This window comes from Strix uralensis, chromosome 11 (assembly GCF_047716275.1).
Source record: "Strix uralensis isolate ZFMK-TIS-50842 chromosome 11, bStrUra1, whole genome shotgun sequence".
NCBI lineage: Eukaryota > Metazoa > Chordata > Aves > Strigiformes > Strigidae > Strix > Strix uralensis.
This window is the reverse complement of record NC_133982.1, coordinates 26,226,970-26,245,044: the sequence shown is the minus strand read 5'-3', so window position 1 is coordinate 26,245,044 and position 18,075 is coordinate 26,226,970. Positions and strand designations below refer to the sequence as shown.

Below are 18,075 nucleotides of genomic sequence, written 5' to 3'. Positions count from 1 at the left end.
GCTAATTCAGGTGTGTCTTCAGAAGTTACTTTCTTTAGGGTGATTTAATCCGGCCGTGTAACCTGTGAGTTACTGACATCCTTTCCTAAAGATGTTCGATCCAGGAGACATCAGCAAAGTGCTGAGTTACTGGCTTGAAGAGCAGCATCAGAGAAGACCACCTAGTTTCATTAGATGAGCATAAAAGATGCAAAGGGTAGGAATTAACCCTCAAAATTAATTTTTTCCCCAGTTTCACATGTCTGGGATACCATAGCTTCTCTCTTGCAGCTGAAAACAACTAAGAGTGAGACACTGTGAACTTTATATAGCTATAAAAGAAAGTAATAGTGTTACAAAGACGATGAGGAAACATAACTAAAAGGACCTATTTTGTGCAAAAAACTAAAAAAAAAAAAGGCAAAAAGGAAAGTAACTGAAGGGAAAACAAACCAAAAGAATTTATTTGTCCAGTTGTTTGAGCAGAGTAAAATGCAGCAGGCAAGTAGGGAGCATAAATTATGACAAATCCATTAATGTGCTCGCCCTTGTGGGTTCTGTGTTTTGAATCAAATATATTATTGTTTATAACTTTCAGCTCTTTCTAAAATCTTCATCAGCAGGTAGCTACTCTTCCTTGCCTTTGCCCATGCAGCTACTGTTCCATTGCTCCACTCTTCTTACTCTTTTTCTCTGTTACTTCTCCAGATTTTTCAATTTTTCTTCATATTACTTTTTTCCATTCTGGCTTTTCCTCAATTTTTCTGCAGAACCCCCTTGGTCTGGAATATGTGACCTCCTTTCACAACTGAGTAGAAGTAGTGGGCAAACTACACCTGTGTGTGTCCGTGTGTACATCTAGCCTAGCTCACGGTTTCCCTCTGTCTGTCCCCCACATGGGAGTCCCTGTAACCTGTGCCTCCCTCCACACAACATTTCATAGGGTTTGACGACACTGCTTGACAGTAGCTCCCATTTCAGTATTGTTTTATTCAGGCTTTTAGTTATTTGCTTTAGCTGAGATTTAGGAAAAAATATTTTCAAAACAGCAAAAGTGAAATTGGATAGGGTTTTATGTGCTGTTTTATATCTGGATGAATCACACAAGATTTTTACAAGAGAAACATTTTATTAAAGTCCTATATAAACTGTTTCACCTTGTATGTTCTTCATATCATACCAGATTCCCTCAGGTAGTTTTCCAATTACTCCAAATTCCAATTGTTCTTTTTTTATAAAATACCAGTGATAGCTTTTCCACTGTACATGGCTAAATATTTAAGAATAGATAAGAATACAGACATGAAGAACGAATGAATTTTAAAGACAATTCTTAAGAAATGTCTGCAAGCGTTTCATTGTCTCCCTTTAGTGAAATGGGCTTTCCCCTTAGCTGCCATTGTAAATACATTTCATGGCACATGGATGATACACAACAGGAATAACAAAAGCAGTTTTGTTATCAGAGTGCGCTGGAAGCCAGAGTTGCAAAATGTATCTTTGATACATCAAATTACTTTCAACTATATAGGAAGTGTATATATACTTATATATACTAATCCTGTAAAGATGTATGCATTTTCTTGATTTTTACACACTATACTGCCCTACTGACATCAATGAATTTAAGTTTTTGGAGCAAAAAATTTTTAATATGGTGGCTCTGTGGGTCAAACCTTCTTTCATGGAAGTGATGAGAAATTGCCACTGATTTTCCAGAAAGGAATATGGTTTTGCAATACTGGCCAAAAGAAAGGTCCATTAAAGACAGTGCAGAGACATCCTGTTCATTTATTTATGTTAACAGTAAGGCTTGTGTAAATTAATAATATTTTTGTATTTGAATTACTGTTAATATTATAAATTAATAGAACATTGGATGAAGTCTTTTATTCTTCATGAGTGCTTAATCCTGCATGATTTACAAACATGAGGAGCAATATCAAGCTATGAATGAAGGTATAAAATCAACATATATATATATTCCTGTCCGGATTAATGTGCCATATGGGTGCTGATTTTCATTATGTAATCTGTTCTGGGAATGGAAATAAGCACCATTATTATTTGGAAATACTGTGAGTGCAATTAGCAATTTGAATCTAATAAATTATTAAAGTCTACTTAAATTTGAAAAAATCGGTTGATTTACTTCAGTAAAAATTTGTAAGCAGATCATAAACTGCATTCTATTTTACATTATGTTCTCCAGACTATGATAGATTATCACCTTCTCTTTTGTTTTCAAACCTTTCAAAGTTTTTACCAATATAATGAAACAAGTCACAGGAACACATGCCTGGTTATAAAATATGCTATATACATCTTTTATCTTGTCTCAGCTCCATTTGGTTAATTTTAAAAGGTCACAATACTTAAGACCCCGTGAGTTAAGTTTCTTACATTGTTCATGAATCATCTTGGTCTACAACTACATTATATAACACTACTAGGTTTACACACACACACACAGAGGATACTTGCAAAACTAAACGAAGATTTTTCTGATGGTACCTACATTTTGAAAATTGGTCTGTTTAGTGCCAATTCTGTCTCCCCAGGAACTCAATAGTAGAGAAAGTCACTGTAAAAATGTCCATTGACTTCAATTAAGTAATTTGTATCAAGGTGGAGAACCTTGCCAAACTGATATTAAACAAATGATATCAACCTTTTTTTTTTTTTAAAAAAAAAAAAAAAAAGAAGGGTGGCGGAAGCTGTGCGGGTGCTTATATATATTTATATATATGTATAAGCATATACCTGCCTGATCAAGCCTGCAAAACTGGGGAGCACTAGATGCCTTTAGCAAATTACGTGCCACTTTCACCAATATATTACTCCAGTTTTACATGGTGCTTAATCTCCTGAGAGCAACTAGAGTAGTGCAGTGGTAAATCAGCACCTCAACCCTAAAAGCTTGTCAGTTGATCTGTGAAGAGCTTGCATTTACCACTTTGAGTAAACATACAGACCTGTGCAACAGCAGCATGTCATTTGGTACATGCATTTAATTTGGATTACAGACTGCAACAAGATTATAGTCTGTCTGTTTAGCCAGGTAAGCATTAATCTCTCAGACAAAATCTTGCAGTCATGGCCCAGTCTCTCTCCATGTTGGAACCTCCTGCTTCATTTGGTGGATCTGCTTCTGTAGTTCATCTCTGTCCAGCTTCATTTTTGCTTCTAGAACTTGCCGTAGAGACCCAATGCTCTCGTAGATAGCTGCAAATCCTAATTGCAGGTGAGAATTAAATTAGTTCATAATCAAAAGCAAGTGTATTGCATAATTACGATCAGAATGTGCTTCCTACCGTAGCGCTCTGCTTTACACTAGGAAGATAGCAAAAGTTCTGAAGAAAAATAGGACTGTAATTTTGTGCTGAAGGCAAAAATGCCTCCGATTGCAGCCAAGCTATGCCTGTGTATGCTCTGGGGAGAGCACTTCTAAGCTAATAAAATGTCACCTCTTGTTGCTTTGTTCAGACTGTTTTCACACTTAGTGAAAATCCTTTTTAATGCCACAGGTACAGCCATTACATCTGGCCCAAAAGTCTTTAAGCTACTTTGATACAAGCAAAGGCATTTTGTGTATTATTATAGGTCAATCATTGTTACAATTCAGAATAAAGAGCTTGATAACTATGGTCCTACCAGCATTAACTTCAGCTTTCATTTCTTTTATATCTTCATTTATCTCATTTTGAAGTTTGCCAATGCGAATATTTATCTTTTCTTCAGTCTGTTTTGCTTCATGTGCTTCCATGGTTATCTTCTGTATTTCTTCTATTTTGTCAATTTTCTCTGCCATTTGATTGAATTTCATCTCTATAGCTCTTTCACTTATTTCCTGGAGCCGGGAAAAAGAATGTTAATGATTTACTCCACATATGAAATTACAGTGGTCTTTCCCAAATCTTCAGTAGATATTGATTAATCATCTTTTATGTAGAATTCAAAGGTGTAAGGAATTCTAATTATTTTTATAAAATGGTTTAAACTGACTTGATTACTGTAGGCTAAAATACTGATACATTTAGAAGTGATCAGCTTTATTTGAAGGCTGTCAGGCTGTGGGGATGTTATACTTGACATCAGTGAAAAGATTTATACAAATATTGAGGAGGTCTGAAAGTATCACTCAATATCTCAATTATATCATCTTAGATATTCATAATACTTTTGAATACTTCCTGAGAAGTATTAGGACATTTTAATGAAACTTACAGTGTTTTCCTTAAAAGTCAATGAGAGTTGGTCAATTTTTTGCACAAGCTCTTTCTCAATCCTTTCGTGTTCCTGTTCCAACCAGCTACGTGCAGACAAAATCTGGCTGCTGAGTTCCTCAATAGCATTTTTTAATCTAAGAGCATAATAGAAATTAGCAGATATAAAAGAGTAGAACTTTTGGTCATTCAGCAGTGACTCTTTAATGAACATGTTCATAAAAAAATTAACAACAATTTAATACCTTCTTGACACCATTTTAAGGTGAATCTTTGAACTTTAAGGCTACTAAACTGGGTAAGGTAACATTGTTTCAGAAAATAAAGATGAAAGAGCACAACAAAAGAGCAGTTATTTATATGAAACACATCACAACATTTTAAGGCATAGTAGATGTAAATTATCTGCAGCACTGAAAACAGAATATGGTCATCCATTCAGATTATAATCTTCATGTCCATAGGTCTTAAATCTGAACAAAGATTTGGTAACCATTTATTTTAGTGGCAATGCTGGTTCATATAGCCCCACTTAAATTGCCAATACTCACCTCGTTTACACCAACCAATTGTGCCAGTGAAGCTATTTCTTTAGACAGTCTTTTTTTGCAGTGAGTATTTGAAATCTGGATCTATTCTTTCATCTGGTTTGCAAAGTTTCACTGAGGTAACTGATGGGATGGCAATAAGCAGTAAGGATGTGGTTGGCTTAAGCCAGGACTGCCTCTGAGTGAAATGCCTGGAAGAGTTAATATCTGAATTGAAAATATCCCTATATAATGTCTAGTAGTAGCGCAGCAGCTCATCATTAATAATTTAGGTATCTGAGTTCTGTATTCATATTTGACGCCAATTTAAAGCAGTAACACTTTGTGAATGCTGTGCCTTGCTTCCTGGTTGCTTGAGTTTAACCTTTTGCCCTGCTCTTGACAGCTCCCTCCAGCATTCGTTGTTTCATATAGTTCTTGCAAAAAGGTACCAGGCCACTCTTACAAAAATCCTTAGCCGTGTTCTGTAATACAAGTTCTGTCTGAATACTTAACTAGGGACTTAATGGGCTTTTCAAAATTGCCTAACCACATCAGGGGCAGAATTCTTGTTGAAAGCGAGTCCCACTTGACCATTATGCTTTTGTAATATCTGTTGGGCACACATGCATATTTAAACAGGTTCATGCGTTTGTAGACCTGAAGATTACAAAGCCAAACTTGGCTAATGGAGGGAGGCCCTGGCTCCCGAGGCGCGCGGCCGCAGCGAGGTTTCCCGGGCACTCACTTCATATCCAGAAGGTGGAGCTGTTGGTTGCTCTCTTTGTAGGCAATCTTCAGCTTTGCTTCTTGTTGCATGATTGACTGCTCTACTCTGCTCAGGAGGTGAGAAATCTGAAACAAAATTCAGAACTTGCTATTTTTCAACAGCATTTCATCACAGTCTCATTTGGGATGTTTTCATAACAGTAGAGGACATCTTAAAGAGGGGCCGTTGTTTCTGACATTTCACAAATTGTTGAATTTGCACATTTTACTTTACCATGAAAAATATACTATCTTGCAAGATGAAAGTATTGACACTGTGAAAACTGTAATTTTTCAGCCATAAATAATATGAACAGTCTTTCCTTGAAAGGATGTGCCTGCTCCACCCATTGAGACAGCAGAATTTACATGATCCATACATTTCCATGTTGCCACGTAAGCAGAGTAAAGAATGGCAAAGCACTCCACCAATACTGAGTGATATTCTTCATTACTTCATGTATAATGGCTACTGCAGTGATAAAAGTGCTGGATTTCACTGAGGATAGGTCATTACTAACAGAAAATATCTCTCACCAAAACAATCACCCCAGTTCTATGAAACATACTGTTCTATTTTACAAGACTCATGACACTATGCCCCTAGCATGCTTACATGCTAATATGCTATACTGAGTCTTCTGAGGAAGGTAAAGTGGATTTTAACCATTTACCTACTGCAAAATTAAGATGTAAAATACTTTTGTTGCACAAGAAAATGGGAAGATCTTGAGATGGAGATATGAAGGATCCTTTTCCTCAATGTCATAAGTCTCTGCTTGTATCTTAGTGCTCACTTCCATTCCCACACCCAATGCAAGAGAAACCTGGTGGACAGATTAATGGATTCATACAATCCCAAACCAGTTTTGTGTTGCAGACCTTCAAAAATTGTCTTCAAATACATATGAAATCATCCTGGGAAGGCCAAAAAATACAGGGAAACACTGATGCTTGCATTGCTGTGGTAGTTTTGTAGAGCATCCATGTCATGTTCACATTTCAACCTCAAAAAGCCATTCAGGCCAGTAATCACTGACTTTTTGTAAATGCCTGGAGTCCTTTCAGGTGCCTTTAAATTCTAGCCCCTTCTACGCAGCATGTTAAAGGCAGCAAATTCAGGACCTTTTTTCAGTTAGACCAGTACAGTAATGGAGCTAGGTACCAATATTCAATCTAATGAGGACTGTGAGCAGATACACCTCTCCATTTGTAAATCTGTGACCTCACAGGATAATATTCAACAGTAATTGGGTCCGTGTGAATTAGACTGTAACTCTTACCCATACATGGATCGCTTTGGTCTAAATACCATACCTGTATTTCCGCCTCTTTGATTTTAGATTCTAAGATCAGCTTGGAGGTGTGTTGGTCTTTACTTAGGCTCTGAAGTCTTTCATACGTAATTTTATGCTCTGCAGACAGTCTGGCTAACCCAGCATCACACCTGTTTGAATAAACAAATACCAAAGCAACAGCTGAATAGAATATAAGGTCCAGTTTTTTAAATTGTCCATTTTAGACTGGGCATTTCTGTAAAATTGCTGGCTGTCTAGCAAAACAGTGTCTTATGAGACTGTAAGAATGATGATATATCATATAGTATTCAGCAAACTGCTCCCAAATGGGACTAGAAGTCAAATAGTCAGACACACACGTTCCTGTCTTCTTGGCAGTGACATAGTATGTGTAGACTGTGTTGTTCTCAGTCAGGGAAATCACATTAGAAATGCAAAGATGCAGAATTTCAATACCTCATATTTTTGTCATACTCCTAAAGACATTTTTAAGGTGTTTATGATTTTGCCTACATGATCGGAAGCCTAAATAATTGAGGACCATTTTTTCATTATTGTAGCTGTGTTGCTCTGAGTTTTACATTCTTATTTTTATTTGTGAAATAGTAGTATACAATTAATGTGTAGTAAACAATGTGGGGCAAATTTTACAGTTATTAGTCTCTATTGAGGTAAAACTGTCATTGAAAGCAATGGCAATTTTGTCTCACAAAAGACTATGAAATGTGGTCTTGGAACATAATTATAGTTTCCTTTCTTCACATTGATGCTTTCTTCATTCTTGAAGCTGTAACATTTTCAGGATAAATGTGCTATAGAATATGTGCATTTTCTACCACATTTCAAAAATACTTTGGTCAGATGGATTTAATCTACAGTAATACAATAAGGACATTAACTGAGCTGCAAAAATATAAGTACTATAATTTCAGGAGTAAGACCTTTGTGAAGTATGAGTCATGTATATTTTTTTACTAAGGGAACTATGTAATTGGCAATGTTACCAAATTTGATCTATGAAACTGACGGAGAACAGACAACAGTTACAATTTGAGGGAGAAAAAGGCAGTAAAATGGAACAAGCTAAGGCATGTTAAGTCATTACCTAAACCGATGACACATTTTAACCTCTTTTTAGTCACATTTCAGTTCAAAGGCTTTCATTTCAACATGCATTTTCATCACCTCAGTTACAGTAACTACCATTATCATTAAACATGAAGGGAAAGGAACAGCTAAAATGACAAATGGAGCATCTGCTTAGTATTATGGTACAATTTCAATATGAAAATAATCAGTAACGCAAAATAGCACATAGAAACTGCAAAACTTGTGGAAATTTAATTTACTGTTTAGCAGTTCAGCATTGTAAGACCAGTTAGTAATATCTGTAGGAAGACCAGCTAAAGGTTACATAGCAGTGAGCCATATTTGTAGGTCTTACAGTCAGGCAGTTTCTTTAGAAAGGCAAGAGAAGCCAAATCTCTCCATGTTGTTATGATCAGAAGGAATCAGAGGAATGAAATCATCTTGCATCTAGTCAACAAAAGCCTATGGGCTCAAAAAAAATGGTTAGTTTGTTTCTCTGAGGCATGACAGAAAATATAAAAAGCAACAGCTTTGAAACTACTCTAGCAAATGTAAACAGCAGGCATCTGTAATTGTTTTTAAGGCAAATGAGTGTTCTGGGTTTAATCACCGTGCATCTCTCTTCTTTGAGGAACTCAGTTACATGATCAAAGGGGTCACATAGTTGCATGGTAACTGAAACATTAAAATTCTGACTATGTTAATTTAGTGTCAGCCTGGTATGTATTAATTAGATTATTTCATTTTTCTACAGGGATACTGTAATTGGCACACTTTTAAACAAAGTTGGAATAAAGTTTAAATACCATTGACAGTAGTTATGGAATGCTTATTGTGCTATGTTTTTTTTAAAAACAATATTCCATATATTGAAGTGGTCAAAGAGAAGTCTCTTTGCTGTATATATATTGTGCACACTCACAAACACCTGATTAGTTTTGACCTGGAAGAAAACATTAATGTGTCGCAGACAAAGAATGAGATTCTGGTATTAGTTATGTGAGTATACATTTTGAGTTAAAAACTTACAACAATTAAATAACTTCAGTCCATGCTTCCACTAGCCTTCAAAGGGGGGAGGTGGGAGGCAATAGCAAGATGAACATATGGAAAACCATGGGCTTTCTAACACTTTTTTGATGCAGGTTTCTATTGCATCAAAATCAGATCATCAATCTAAACAAAAGGTCACATTATGGTTTGGAATTTTTCCCTGTTTAAAAAAAAAAAAAAGAAGAAGGAAAAAAAAAAGGCACACTGCAATCCGCACTGAATTTCCCATACCTCTGAAAGTTCTGCTTTGATACTTATTTATAGATTCATGTTAAAATAACAACAGAATTCTTCTTAAAAATAAAACTAAATGTTTCTGCACACTGGATTTAAGTTCGTGGGTAATTTAATCAGACTGTTTATATAAATGAAGCCAGTGGACTATGGATATAAAGACAGAAGTTGGAAACAACTTTTGAGGTTTGGTCATCTTAAAAGCACAAGGAAAGAAATGAGAAACAGGTTAAGATTTCTAGGAAGAATACTAGCTTAAAAATATAAGCTGTATATAAAACCATTTTGTACAAAGAAATACACAATAAATAATTCTCTGTCTTCATGTCAGAAATGCTGAAGCTGGTCATACAAACAACCCAGTGCAGTTTTTCATGTGCAATTGCACACATTCGCTGTTGAAATTTGGGGCAAAGATGCACCACAATGTTCATTTTACTACTGTTTGATTTGGGAGGACATTTTCTGAAAGTTCTCAAAAACTACCTTCCAGTTCGTAGTAAGCAAAAGCAGTAGTTATTTTTCTGGCACACTGAAGAGTATTTTTGTTTCTTTCATCTCTAAGAAATTAAAGCATAATGGTTGCTCTATTCAGTACCACCAGGGACTAGATAAAGCTGAGAACTACACCAATACTCTGCAACAGGATGCCATATAACGGTACATACAGGTTTTTAATGTTCCCGCTGTAATAAAACAGGAGACGTTTCAATTAAAATACCAGTGTTTCAGTGAAAACAAGTAGGTGAAGAACAAGTAGTGAAAAGCAAGTTGATATGTCCAGGGGATCCACTGGACAAGAACAGCAGAGCTGGTAGATTCTGGATAGCCTGGGTCAAGGAGCCCGGATCAGCCCTCCCTGTGCATCTCCTACACAGCCAGTAGCCAGAGCGCAGCAGATTTATTGTACATATCAAGTTCATAAACGCAGTGCATCCCAGATGCATCAAGACTCATTTTCTGTGCAGTGTAGGAAAATCTGCCTACATGTAGTGAGTCCAGGGTGTCTGAAATGAATCAGATCTATAATGTATATAAAAAATCAGATATATATGCAAAGTAGGCCCAGTTTGAACATGCATAGTTGCCATTTCTCTGGAAGTTTCAGCTATCAGGAAGCTTCTAGAGACAGCTACTGCTATGGTTCTGACCAGACTGCTGTATTTCAACTTTCCAGACAAATGATCATAGTCCACAAGTTATTCTGTAAATAAATGATAAGGCACTACTCCAGAGATTTATGATCTAATATCACTAGAAATAGAATAGGTAAATCTGTGTTATATAAAATTGCCAACATCAGGGATAGGAGGCTGGAGTAATGGATCTATCAGCATCTATCTAATTTTCTGCTGAATGTGTCACTGAATTTAATAGAGGTAATATTCTTCTTAAAGTTAATAATAATGCTGATTCTTAGGAAAATGTATGGCATCATTCATGGTGAACTCTGTAATGATGCTTTACAAATTCATCAATAAATTATGCTTAATGAGAAATGGTCCAGAGACATGAGCTGTAATGTGTATTCCGTCTTCTTCTGGTAGCAATATGGGTTGATTCTGTGATGCAGGTGAGGTCAGCTGTGAGGTCTGCCCGAATCTCACTCATCCAGAGCTGTGGGTAGTGTGGTTTTGGAGCTGTGCTTAAGAACTGCATGCGCATGTAGGGATCCCTGTTCTCATCATTAAAAGCAGCAACCCTCAAAAAATGAGACAGTTGTTCGATGATATATTGACATGTTACAGAACAGTTGGTGTTAGGAAATAAACACCACTCTCTCCAATACTGAAGTTGAATAAGATGTTTAGTATGGATGTAGTTACTGGAACTGAAATTGGCCGAAATCCTGAGATTGACACTAAAATTATTACAGGACCAAAAGGCTTAGACTTAGGTGATTCACTATCATGCATTATAAATAAACTGATTGACAGTGATTGTCCATCTGCACGCTTCTAGCCTAGAGCAAACATGATGTTCTTGGAGTTAAATTAGCCTTCTGTCACTACAGCCTGAGCCATACATAGTACCTTGGCTGTGGCTGAGAGCTGATGCGCAGTAAGTTGGTAACCCACAGTAACTTGATCATGTTTCTAAGGTTTCAGTCTTTGAACTCATCTGAAAGCTAGCAGGACTAGATGTAAAAGTAAAATTACATTGGGTGACTTCAGCTTATTTTATGTAAGGAACATTGGCTAGAGTAATCAGAAAGTGTTTATCCAAGGGAAAGTTTCTGGTAAGTATCTGTACAGTGCCAACAGCATAACAAACTGCCATCTTGACCATGATCTCCAGATATTACTATAATTACTGCTCACAGGAACACTAATTTTCAAAACAGAGTATGTCTGTAAATAAAGGCAAATAACTCTCCCATGGAACACTGCTTTAACTTGATTTCTGATAAAGGGAAGCTTATTTTCTTCCTCAGTGACAGAAAATTTTTATGTAGAGCGGATATTGCTGAATAGAAGGTAACAGTTAAAAGACAATAAACTGATTCTCTCATGGTAATGAATACAAATATCCAACATTCCTTGCACAGTCTGACATAAGGCAGATTGGTATAATCTCATACAATTATCAGATAAATTGCAACCCAGGCACAGTACAAGGGCGTTGCCCTAAGTAAATAAAGGAAGAAAACCTGGCACAGGCAGTGCTAGTCCACCACCGAGCCCCATACCAAGTACTCAGGAAAGGCAAGGGCCCCATTGTGAAACTCACGTTGGCACGTATTTATTCGCTTGAGTTCTGTTACTGAAAGCAAAGGCACTACATTTGCCTTCCTAAGGTGTCAGTAACTGTGTTGCTCCACATATGGACCTCTCTCACGATGTAGTATGATTTCAAAGTGGACTTTTTATATAAAGAAGCAGGAAGATCTAAGCATGTAAATTTGTCAGGGATTTCTCAGTGAAATAGATATAGATGTGTGTGTGTATCTATATTTTTCAATCAATTTTCTGATTTGACAAACTTGTTTAGTTCATTCCTGTTTACAAAAGGATAGTGCATAACTTAAAAAAAGAGAGTATGTAAAACCTCTCTAAAGTATTCTTTACAAAATGGGCTATGAAAGTTACAGTGGACACTTTGAACAATCAAATAATGTATGAAAAAACTTTAGCTCAAGGAAAATCCCTCCCTGATTATTTTTGTAGGCTGTTGAAGGTTATCACTAAATCAGTTGAAGTACAAAAAAGAAAAATTATCTGTACAATGTAGAGAACAGGTCAAATTCAGAACAACTGTCATTCCACTGAAGTTATTAGCCAAGCTACTTTAGGCCAGATTAGGTCCTTTTTCTATAGCTGTAGGTATTTTCTGTCTTTTGCATTCAACTTTACAGACATTTAAGCAAATGTGCTTGTACTGGGGTTTGTAAATGTGTCATTAATGGTGCAACCTTAGTCTGTGTAGTTGCACAATTGTAACCTGGAGTTTCAAGCAGCCTGTAAAACCTTTATTATTTTACAGTTTTCTGTTCCTTATGTGTCAGGTAGCCTATGTAGTTTTTCATATTGCTAACCAATAACAGAATGCACAGATCTTTTACTTCTGAAATATATGCAAAAATGTGCGAGTATTCTGTTCTTTACGAGTGTAGATTGTTCCATACTGCCTTTATAATTGTGCTAATTAATTTGTTTCATAGACCAGTCTAACCATAGCACTTTTAAAAGCTGAAACAAATCCAAATTCCTAAGGAATTTGAGGCAATTTATTTAAAAACTGTTTTCAGGAATTAAGGGTGATACTGTTAATATGTAATACTGGAATGCAAAGGATTATTATTCATTTTCTTGAAAACACCAAGAAAAATTATTCCGGGAATTTTGCCAAAGTTGAATTCAGACCATTATCATTAACATTCATATTTCAAGATCAAAACAACATTAGCTAGTCCCCAAAATATACTTCTGTGTTGACTTTTACCTTGCAACTCTTCCCCGAAGATCTCCTAAACCAGAAAGCTGCCGCATTTCCAGACTCTTCAGGGTAGAATTTGTTCCATAGCTGAGATTGTCTCTGACACGTATCTGTTCCTGCAGCATCTACAAAGCATTCATATGCAAATATAAACTCAATATGTCACATTTAATGTACACTTAAAATGTCACTCATTATTTTTCAGTATTTCAGTAATATCAGATACCATTTAATTATTACTTTATTAAAAGCTTTGTCTTGTATCATACTAAACCAGATACCTTTTAGGTCATTTATTATTTCTTATTCTTAGTGTTCAATCTGCCCATAAATACCTTAATATGTATAAAGTATAACTTCACAATGGAATGGAGACTTAAATTTTAATTTTTATCCTTTCATTTTCCCCACCACACCCCTGTTGCTCATTGCAGCAGAGGTTAGATGTGAAGTCACGTATCTGCACATGATTAGGTCATAAAAATGAGCAGCTGGGTTTGCTACTTGGTGTTGTCAGTATGTTGGAAGTGAAAGAAATTTTATTATAGAGCTAAGGCATTTCCTAGTGTTTATACAGCACAGCCTTTGGACTGAAGTTTAGCTGGGTATTAGTGTCACATTAATTCATTTTTTCAGGGTTTTCCAGTGCAGCTTTTGAAAGCAAGCTTATTAGTACCACAAAGGTTTCTGTGTTTATATGCTAATATCCTGTGCTATTTTCATAGCCACTGAAAGAATGATGCAGTTTGCAAACAGTTTTTCAAGTTATAAAAACAATTTAGACAGAATCTTCAGACCTTGTCTGACCTTTACTTATCCTGTGGTAAACTTTCTTACTAAATTAGAAGGAATAAGTAGCTGAGATGGCATTAGTCCTGTGAAAAATTCTTAACATACCTCAATGTCCCGATTAAGCTGCCTCACTATTGCTGTTATGTTTCGGATATGTTCTTCCAAGAGTTGCCTAGCCAACCGGTCACCCCCCCCTTTGTTCTGCATTCTGTGCAGAGTGGAAACAATGTCCTCCTTAATGCGAAAAGCATGTTCCACAAGAGCCGCTGTTGTTTTCTCATGGCTTAGGATTCTGTCTTCCAGCTGATCCACCAGGCTTGCAGATGCCAGCGGGACCGCTGTCAACGCCTGGCTATGCAGTGGTATGTTTCGAACCCGTCTAGTGAAGAAGAATACCCAGATATTGTTAAGTTCTCACACAAAACTTTGCAATGTCTTTCCACTGGAGACAGTGCGATACTATCTTAGTAGCGATACTGGGGAGAAGCACCAAAATACTCGGAGAGAGAGCCCACTGCTACACATAAGTGGGTGCTGTGTTGGCTACTGCGTGTGTCTTGTACAAAGTCAGATCAGGCTCTTTTTCCTATTCTTTAAGGAAGCTTACAAAAGCATAGGATCTTAAGAAAAGGACATTAGCATCATAAAAGCAGTTACAATTCAGAACTGTGATTAAGAATCCAAATTCAAAACCCTTTTACTGAGTTTCAGAAGTAATGCTATTTGTCTCTACAGTTTTCAGACTTAATAAAAGCAGTAGCTGTGGAAGGTAGATATTGCAAATTAAATGGAAACAAACTGATATTAAAAAGGAGTATCTTGTGTCCATTCCTTTTTTCAGTATCTATAGCTATCCTGTAACAGCATACAGAAGCTTGCTCCCCCATGAACTGGACAGGAGCATATGTAGGTGTAGAAACTGAGGAGAGACCAAAATTATGACAAACTTCCCATACTCTTGGAAGTCAGATTTTCCCCCAAAATACCTTACATTCTGTACCTTGAATAATTGTCTAGATTTTCCAAGAGAGCTCTGCACTGCATAGCTTCCATGGAAAGCAATGGAGCTCATGGGCACTCAAACTAAAAAAATTAGGCTGCTGATGCACACAATCTTTTCCTGCCACTATATTCTGTATTTTCAGAATATTTTCAGAAGCATAAGTGAAAGACACAAGTTCAACCCCACTTCGAAAGAGATCTTTTTTCTTGGAACTCTGTTATTTACTGTGTATTCTCCATGTTGCTTCATGTTAATGAGCCAAACTAACAGTTTACATTCATCATGATGATACTGGTAGAGATGTATGAGGACTCCAACAAAGGTCAGTTCTGGCTCAGAGTTTTCGCACTTACTCCATGCTATTAGGAGATTGGCTAAAGTATAGAATTCTTGGACTTCTACTCAGTTAAGTTTAAGCTATTTATTTTTTGGGGGAAAGGGTTAAGTAAAAGTTGAGTAAGGAATTGTGATTTGGGCTATGATTTGAATGAGTCTACAGTGCTTCACTTTGCTTCACATACTAATGCCAAAGTCCCATGTCACAGCATTACTATATATAGGGAATTGAGAGACACATAATACTCTGCAATATGAAGATTTTATTTTTTATATTCCAAACTGTACCTTTCAGAAGGGGCAAGAGTTGGGAAGATTGGGCTTCGCTGGGCCATTTTCTGGTCAATAATTTATGTCTGTTGAAAAAGTACACATTGAATTATTTAATGGTTTATATCTCGCACTGAAATGACTTAATGCTTCTGCTTTAAGTGAACCTTTAAATAAAGTTTAAGATTACGCTGGCAGCTCTGATCTTGGAGTTCAAATATGCTTATGGAATAAATGCAAGTGAAAATCAATAGAAAAGAACAGAAGAAAAAAATGCTAAAAAAGCTTTGTTAATACTTTTGCAAAAGGCAAGCTTGACAGCCTTGAAACTGAAATCTGCTGTTGACCTAAAGAACTGGTTTGGCAGGATAGAGGCAAACAAACTTCCTGTCCCCAATCTGACTAGTGGTCTCAGACATCATCAATCAATAAATAAAAAAGTAAAATCTACTGGATTATCATAAAACTTAAGAAAGTATTGGCTAGAGAATGAAATAAAAATATTTCATGACAGCAGATTTATTAGGGGTAAAGTGTTTTTCAGGGAAAAGCATTGGCAGTCAGAAACCCAAATAAGATATGTTAGACATCGCATAGTTTAGCAAAACTGAGTCTTTCATTAATTTGTCTTCAAATCTAAATGACCACACTTTATGTTGTAAGTAAATTCTTCCATGGTAAGAATATAGATTCTGTTTTTAATTTTTAGACATAGCCAGCCAGACTGTGACAGATGTTGCAGCAGAGTAGGTCTGTTAAATAGCTTCAGAAAGACATTTTAGATATCTTACTGTGAAACCAGTACCTGGCTCAGTTAGCTTTGTCCACTGACAGCAATTAAATTAATGAGAAAGATGGTAGCCTCAATCAAATCCAACTATTCCACCCTATATAAAGCAAATAAACCTTTTAACCTATAAAGAGAGTGAGTATGGCCTGAGCCTAAATTCCTTGGGAACTTAAAATCCTCACTGAAAACTAAAGGCTGTTGTATGAAAATAATTTTGCAATTGCTGATGAAATCCAGCGCAATATGCTCTACAAACAGAAAGAGAAAAATCATTATTGAAACAAAATAGTGAAATATCAATTGTAAAGAAGAGATAGGACTCTTCTCTGAGATCACAAAACGCAAAGCATGTTTGTGCTTTAGAAACGTATGAAAGCACTGCCTAAAAGCAGAGAGCAAACATTGTCACAGTATGTGTGTTCTATTTATAGCATTGTGCTTCAGAAACTAGAAATTAGAAAAAAAAAAATAGTTTAAGAGAAGCTGGGTTGCTGAGCAGCAATGACACTAGACTGGAATTCAGAAGGTCTGATTTTAATTCCTTGCTCAATCTCTGATCCTGATGACTTGGGACAAGTTATTTCCATGTCTAATGACTCAGTTTCCCTATATGGAAGACAGAGATAATGATACCTACCTCCTTGTTTAAATTCTTACATGCCTGTAAGTAAAAAGCACAGTATAAGAGCTGGGTATCATTATGATGACCTCTGCATTCAAAATCCTGCGCAGACACTGAATGTCCAGTCCTGCAATCTGTTCCTCACGCTTGTAGTTTCCCGGTTGGTTTTTTCAAACAACGGCACCACTCTGTGGGGTGTCCCTCCTGGCTGTACCGTGAGGTTATACAATAACCAGGCACACAGGTATCAGGAGATCTGAGCTCATTTACTCTTAGTCCTCTGGGCCATAGCACATTTTAATGATCTTGATGCAATGAAGTGTTTAAACACAGTTTAACTATAAACACAGGAGTATCCCACTGATTTAAGAAGAGCTATGCGTGTCACAGCAGCAAAGCACTGGATGCTACCTAGAAAAAGAGCAAATATTAAAGTCTGTACATCTAGCAGTATCATAGTAAAACAATACACTTTATAAAAAACAGCCAAACAAAAAGATGCTCAAGTGTTTTGTGGCCTTCAGCATCCATTTATTATTGATGGAAAAAAAATGTTTGCAGCAGAGTAAGCATAGGATTGCTTCAAGTGTTTACTTTTTCTGCCAGACAACCATTAGACATGCAGCTAAATGCAAATGTCTGGAAAAATTGTGCACATGAAACAAAAGTTACACAGATGGACTTCTCATTCATTAAGCACATGACTCGGTACACAGTGAAATATCTCATCCTCAATTATCAGATTTCTTGATCTGATCCAACATCCAGAAAGGATGTGTTAAGATCTTGTTCAGCAGTTGTACAAAACTTTTCTGCAGTTTGGAGGTATTTGAGGTAAACCATAACAGATAGGTGTCAGACGTAATGACAAATTCCCTCCCTATGAGTGTGTGTAATACCAATTTAGACTAATAAATATAAAATAAAAGAAAAAATAAGATGTTCGGATTCAGAGAAGTGTAATTTCCCATAGCTCCAATTTTAATGACAGTAAACTGGGATCAACTTAGATACCAGTTGAAATACTGGCTTCAGGTGCTTTTTTTTTTTTTTTTTAAATGATGTTGTCTCCTGCTTGATACTGCTATAGCAATTTAAATAATGATATATTAACCCAGTAAATTTTCGTTCATTGATTTAATTTACTGAATA

At 36.3% G+C, this 18,075-nt stretch overlaps 1 protein-coding gene across 1 annotated transcript; it reads right to left on the bottom strand.

Moving 5' to 3' along the window:
• Nucleotides 1-1,753: 1,753 nt before the first annotated feature.
• FAM81A (family with sequence similarity 81 member A) lies at nucleotides 1,754-16,963 on the bottom strand. Its single transcript, XM_074880367.1, has 9 exons — nucleotides 16,939-16,963; nucleotides 15,530-15,597; nucleotides 14,008-14,281; nucleotides 13,117-13,235; nucleotides 6,818-6,947; nucleotides 5,481-5,587; nucleotides 4,207-4,342; nucleotides 3,634-3,829; nucleotides 1,754-3,213 (listed from the first exon to the last, which is right to left on the bottom strand). The coding sequence occupies exons 2-9, from the start codon at nucleotides 15,574-15,576 to the stop codon at nucleotides 3,074-3,076; spliced, it is 1,149 nt and encodes a 382-aa protein (XP_074736468.1). The 5' UTR covers nucleotides 15,577-15,597; nucleotides 16,939-16,963; the 3' UTR covers nucleotides 1,754-3,073.
• Between the last annotated feature and the right edge of the window lie 1,112 nt (nucleotides 16,964-18,075).

What these genes read in the sequence shown, in the direction of transcription:
- FAM81A (XM_074880367.1), bottom strand. Translation starts at nt 15,576, where the DNA reads ATGGCCCAGCGAAGCCCAATCTTCCCAACTCTTGCCCCTTCTGAAAG. An exon ending in CTTCGGGGAAGAGTTGCAAG is followed by an intron (nt 6,948 to 13,116) that starts GTAAAAGTCAAC and finishes TTATTCAAACAG; the next exon opens with GTGTGATGCTGGGTTAGCCA. An exon ending in TGACTTTTAAGGAAAACACT is followed by an intron (nt 3,830 to 4,206) that starts GTAAGTTTCATT and finishes TCCCGGCTCCAG; the next exon opens with GAAATAAGTGAAAGAGCTAT.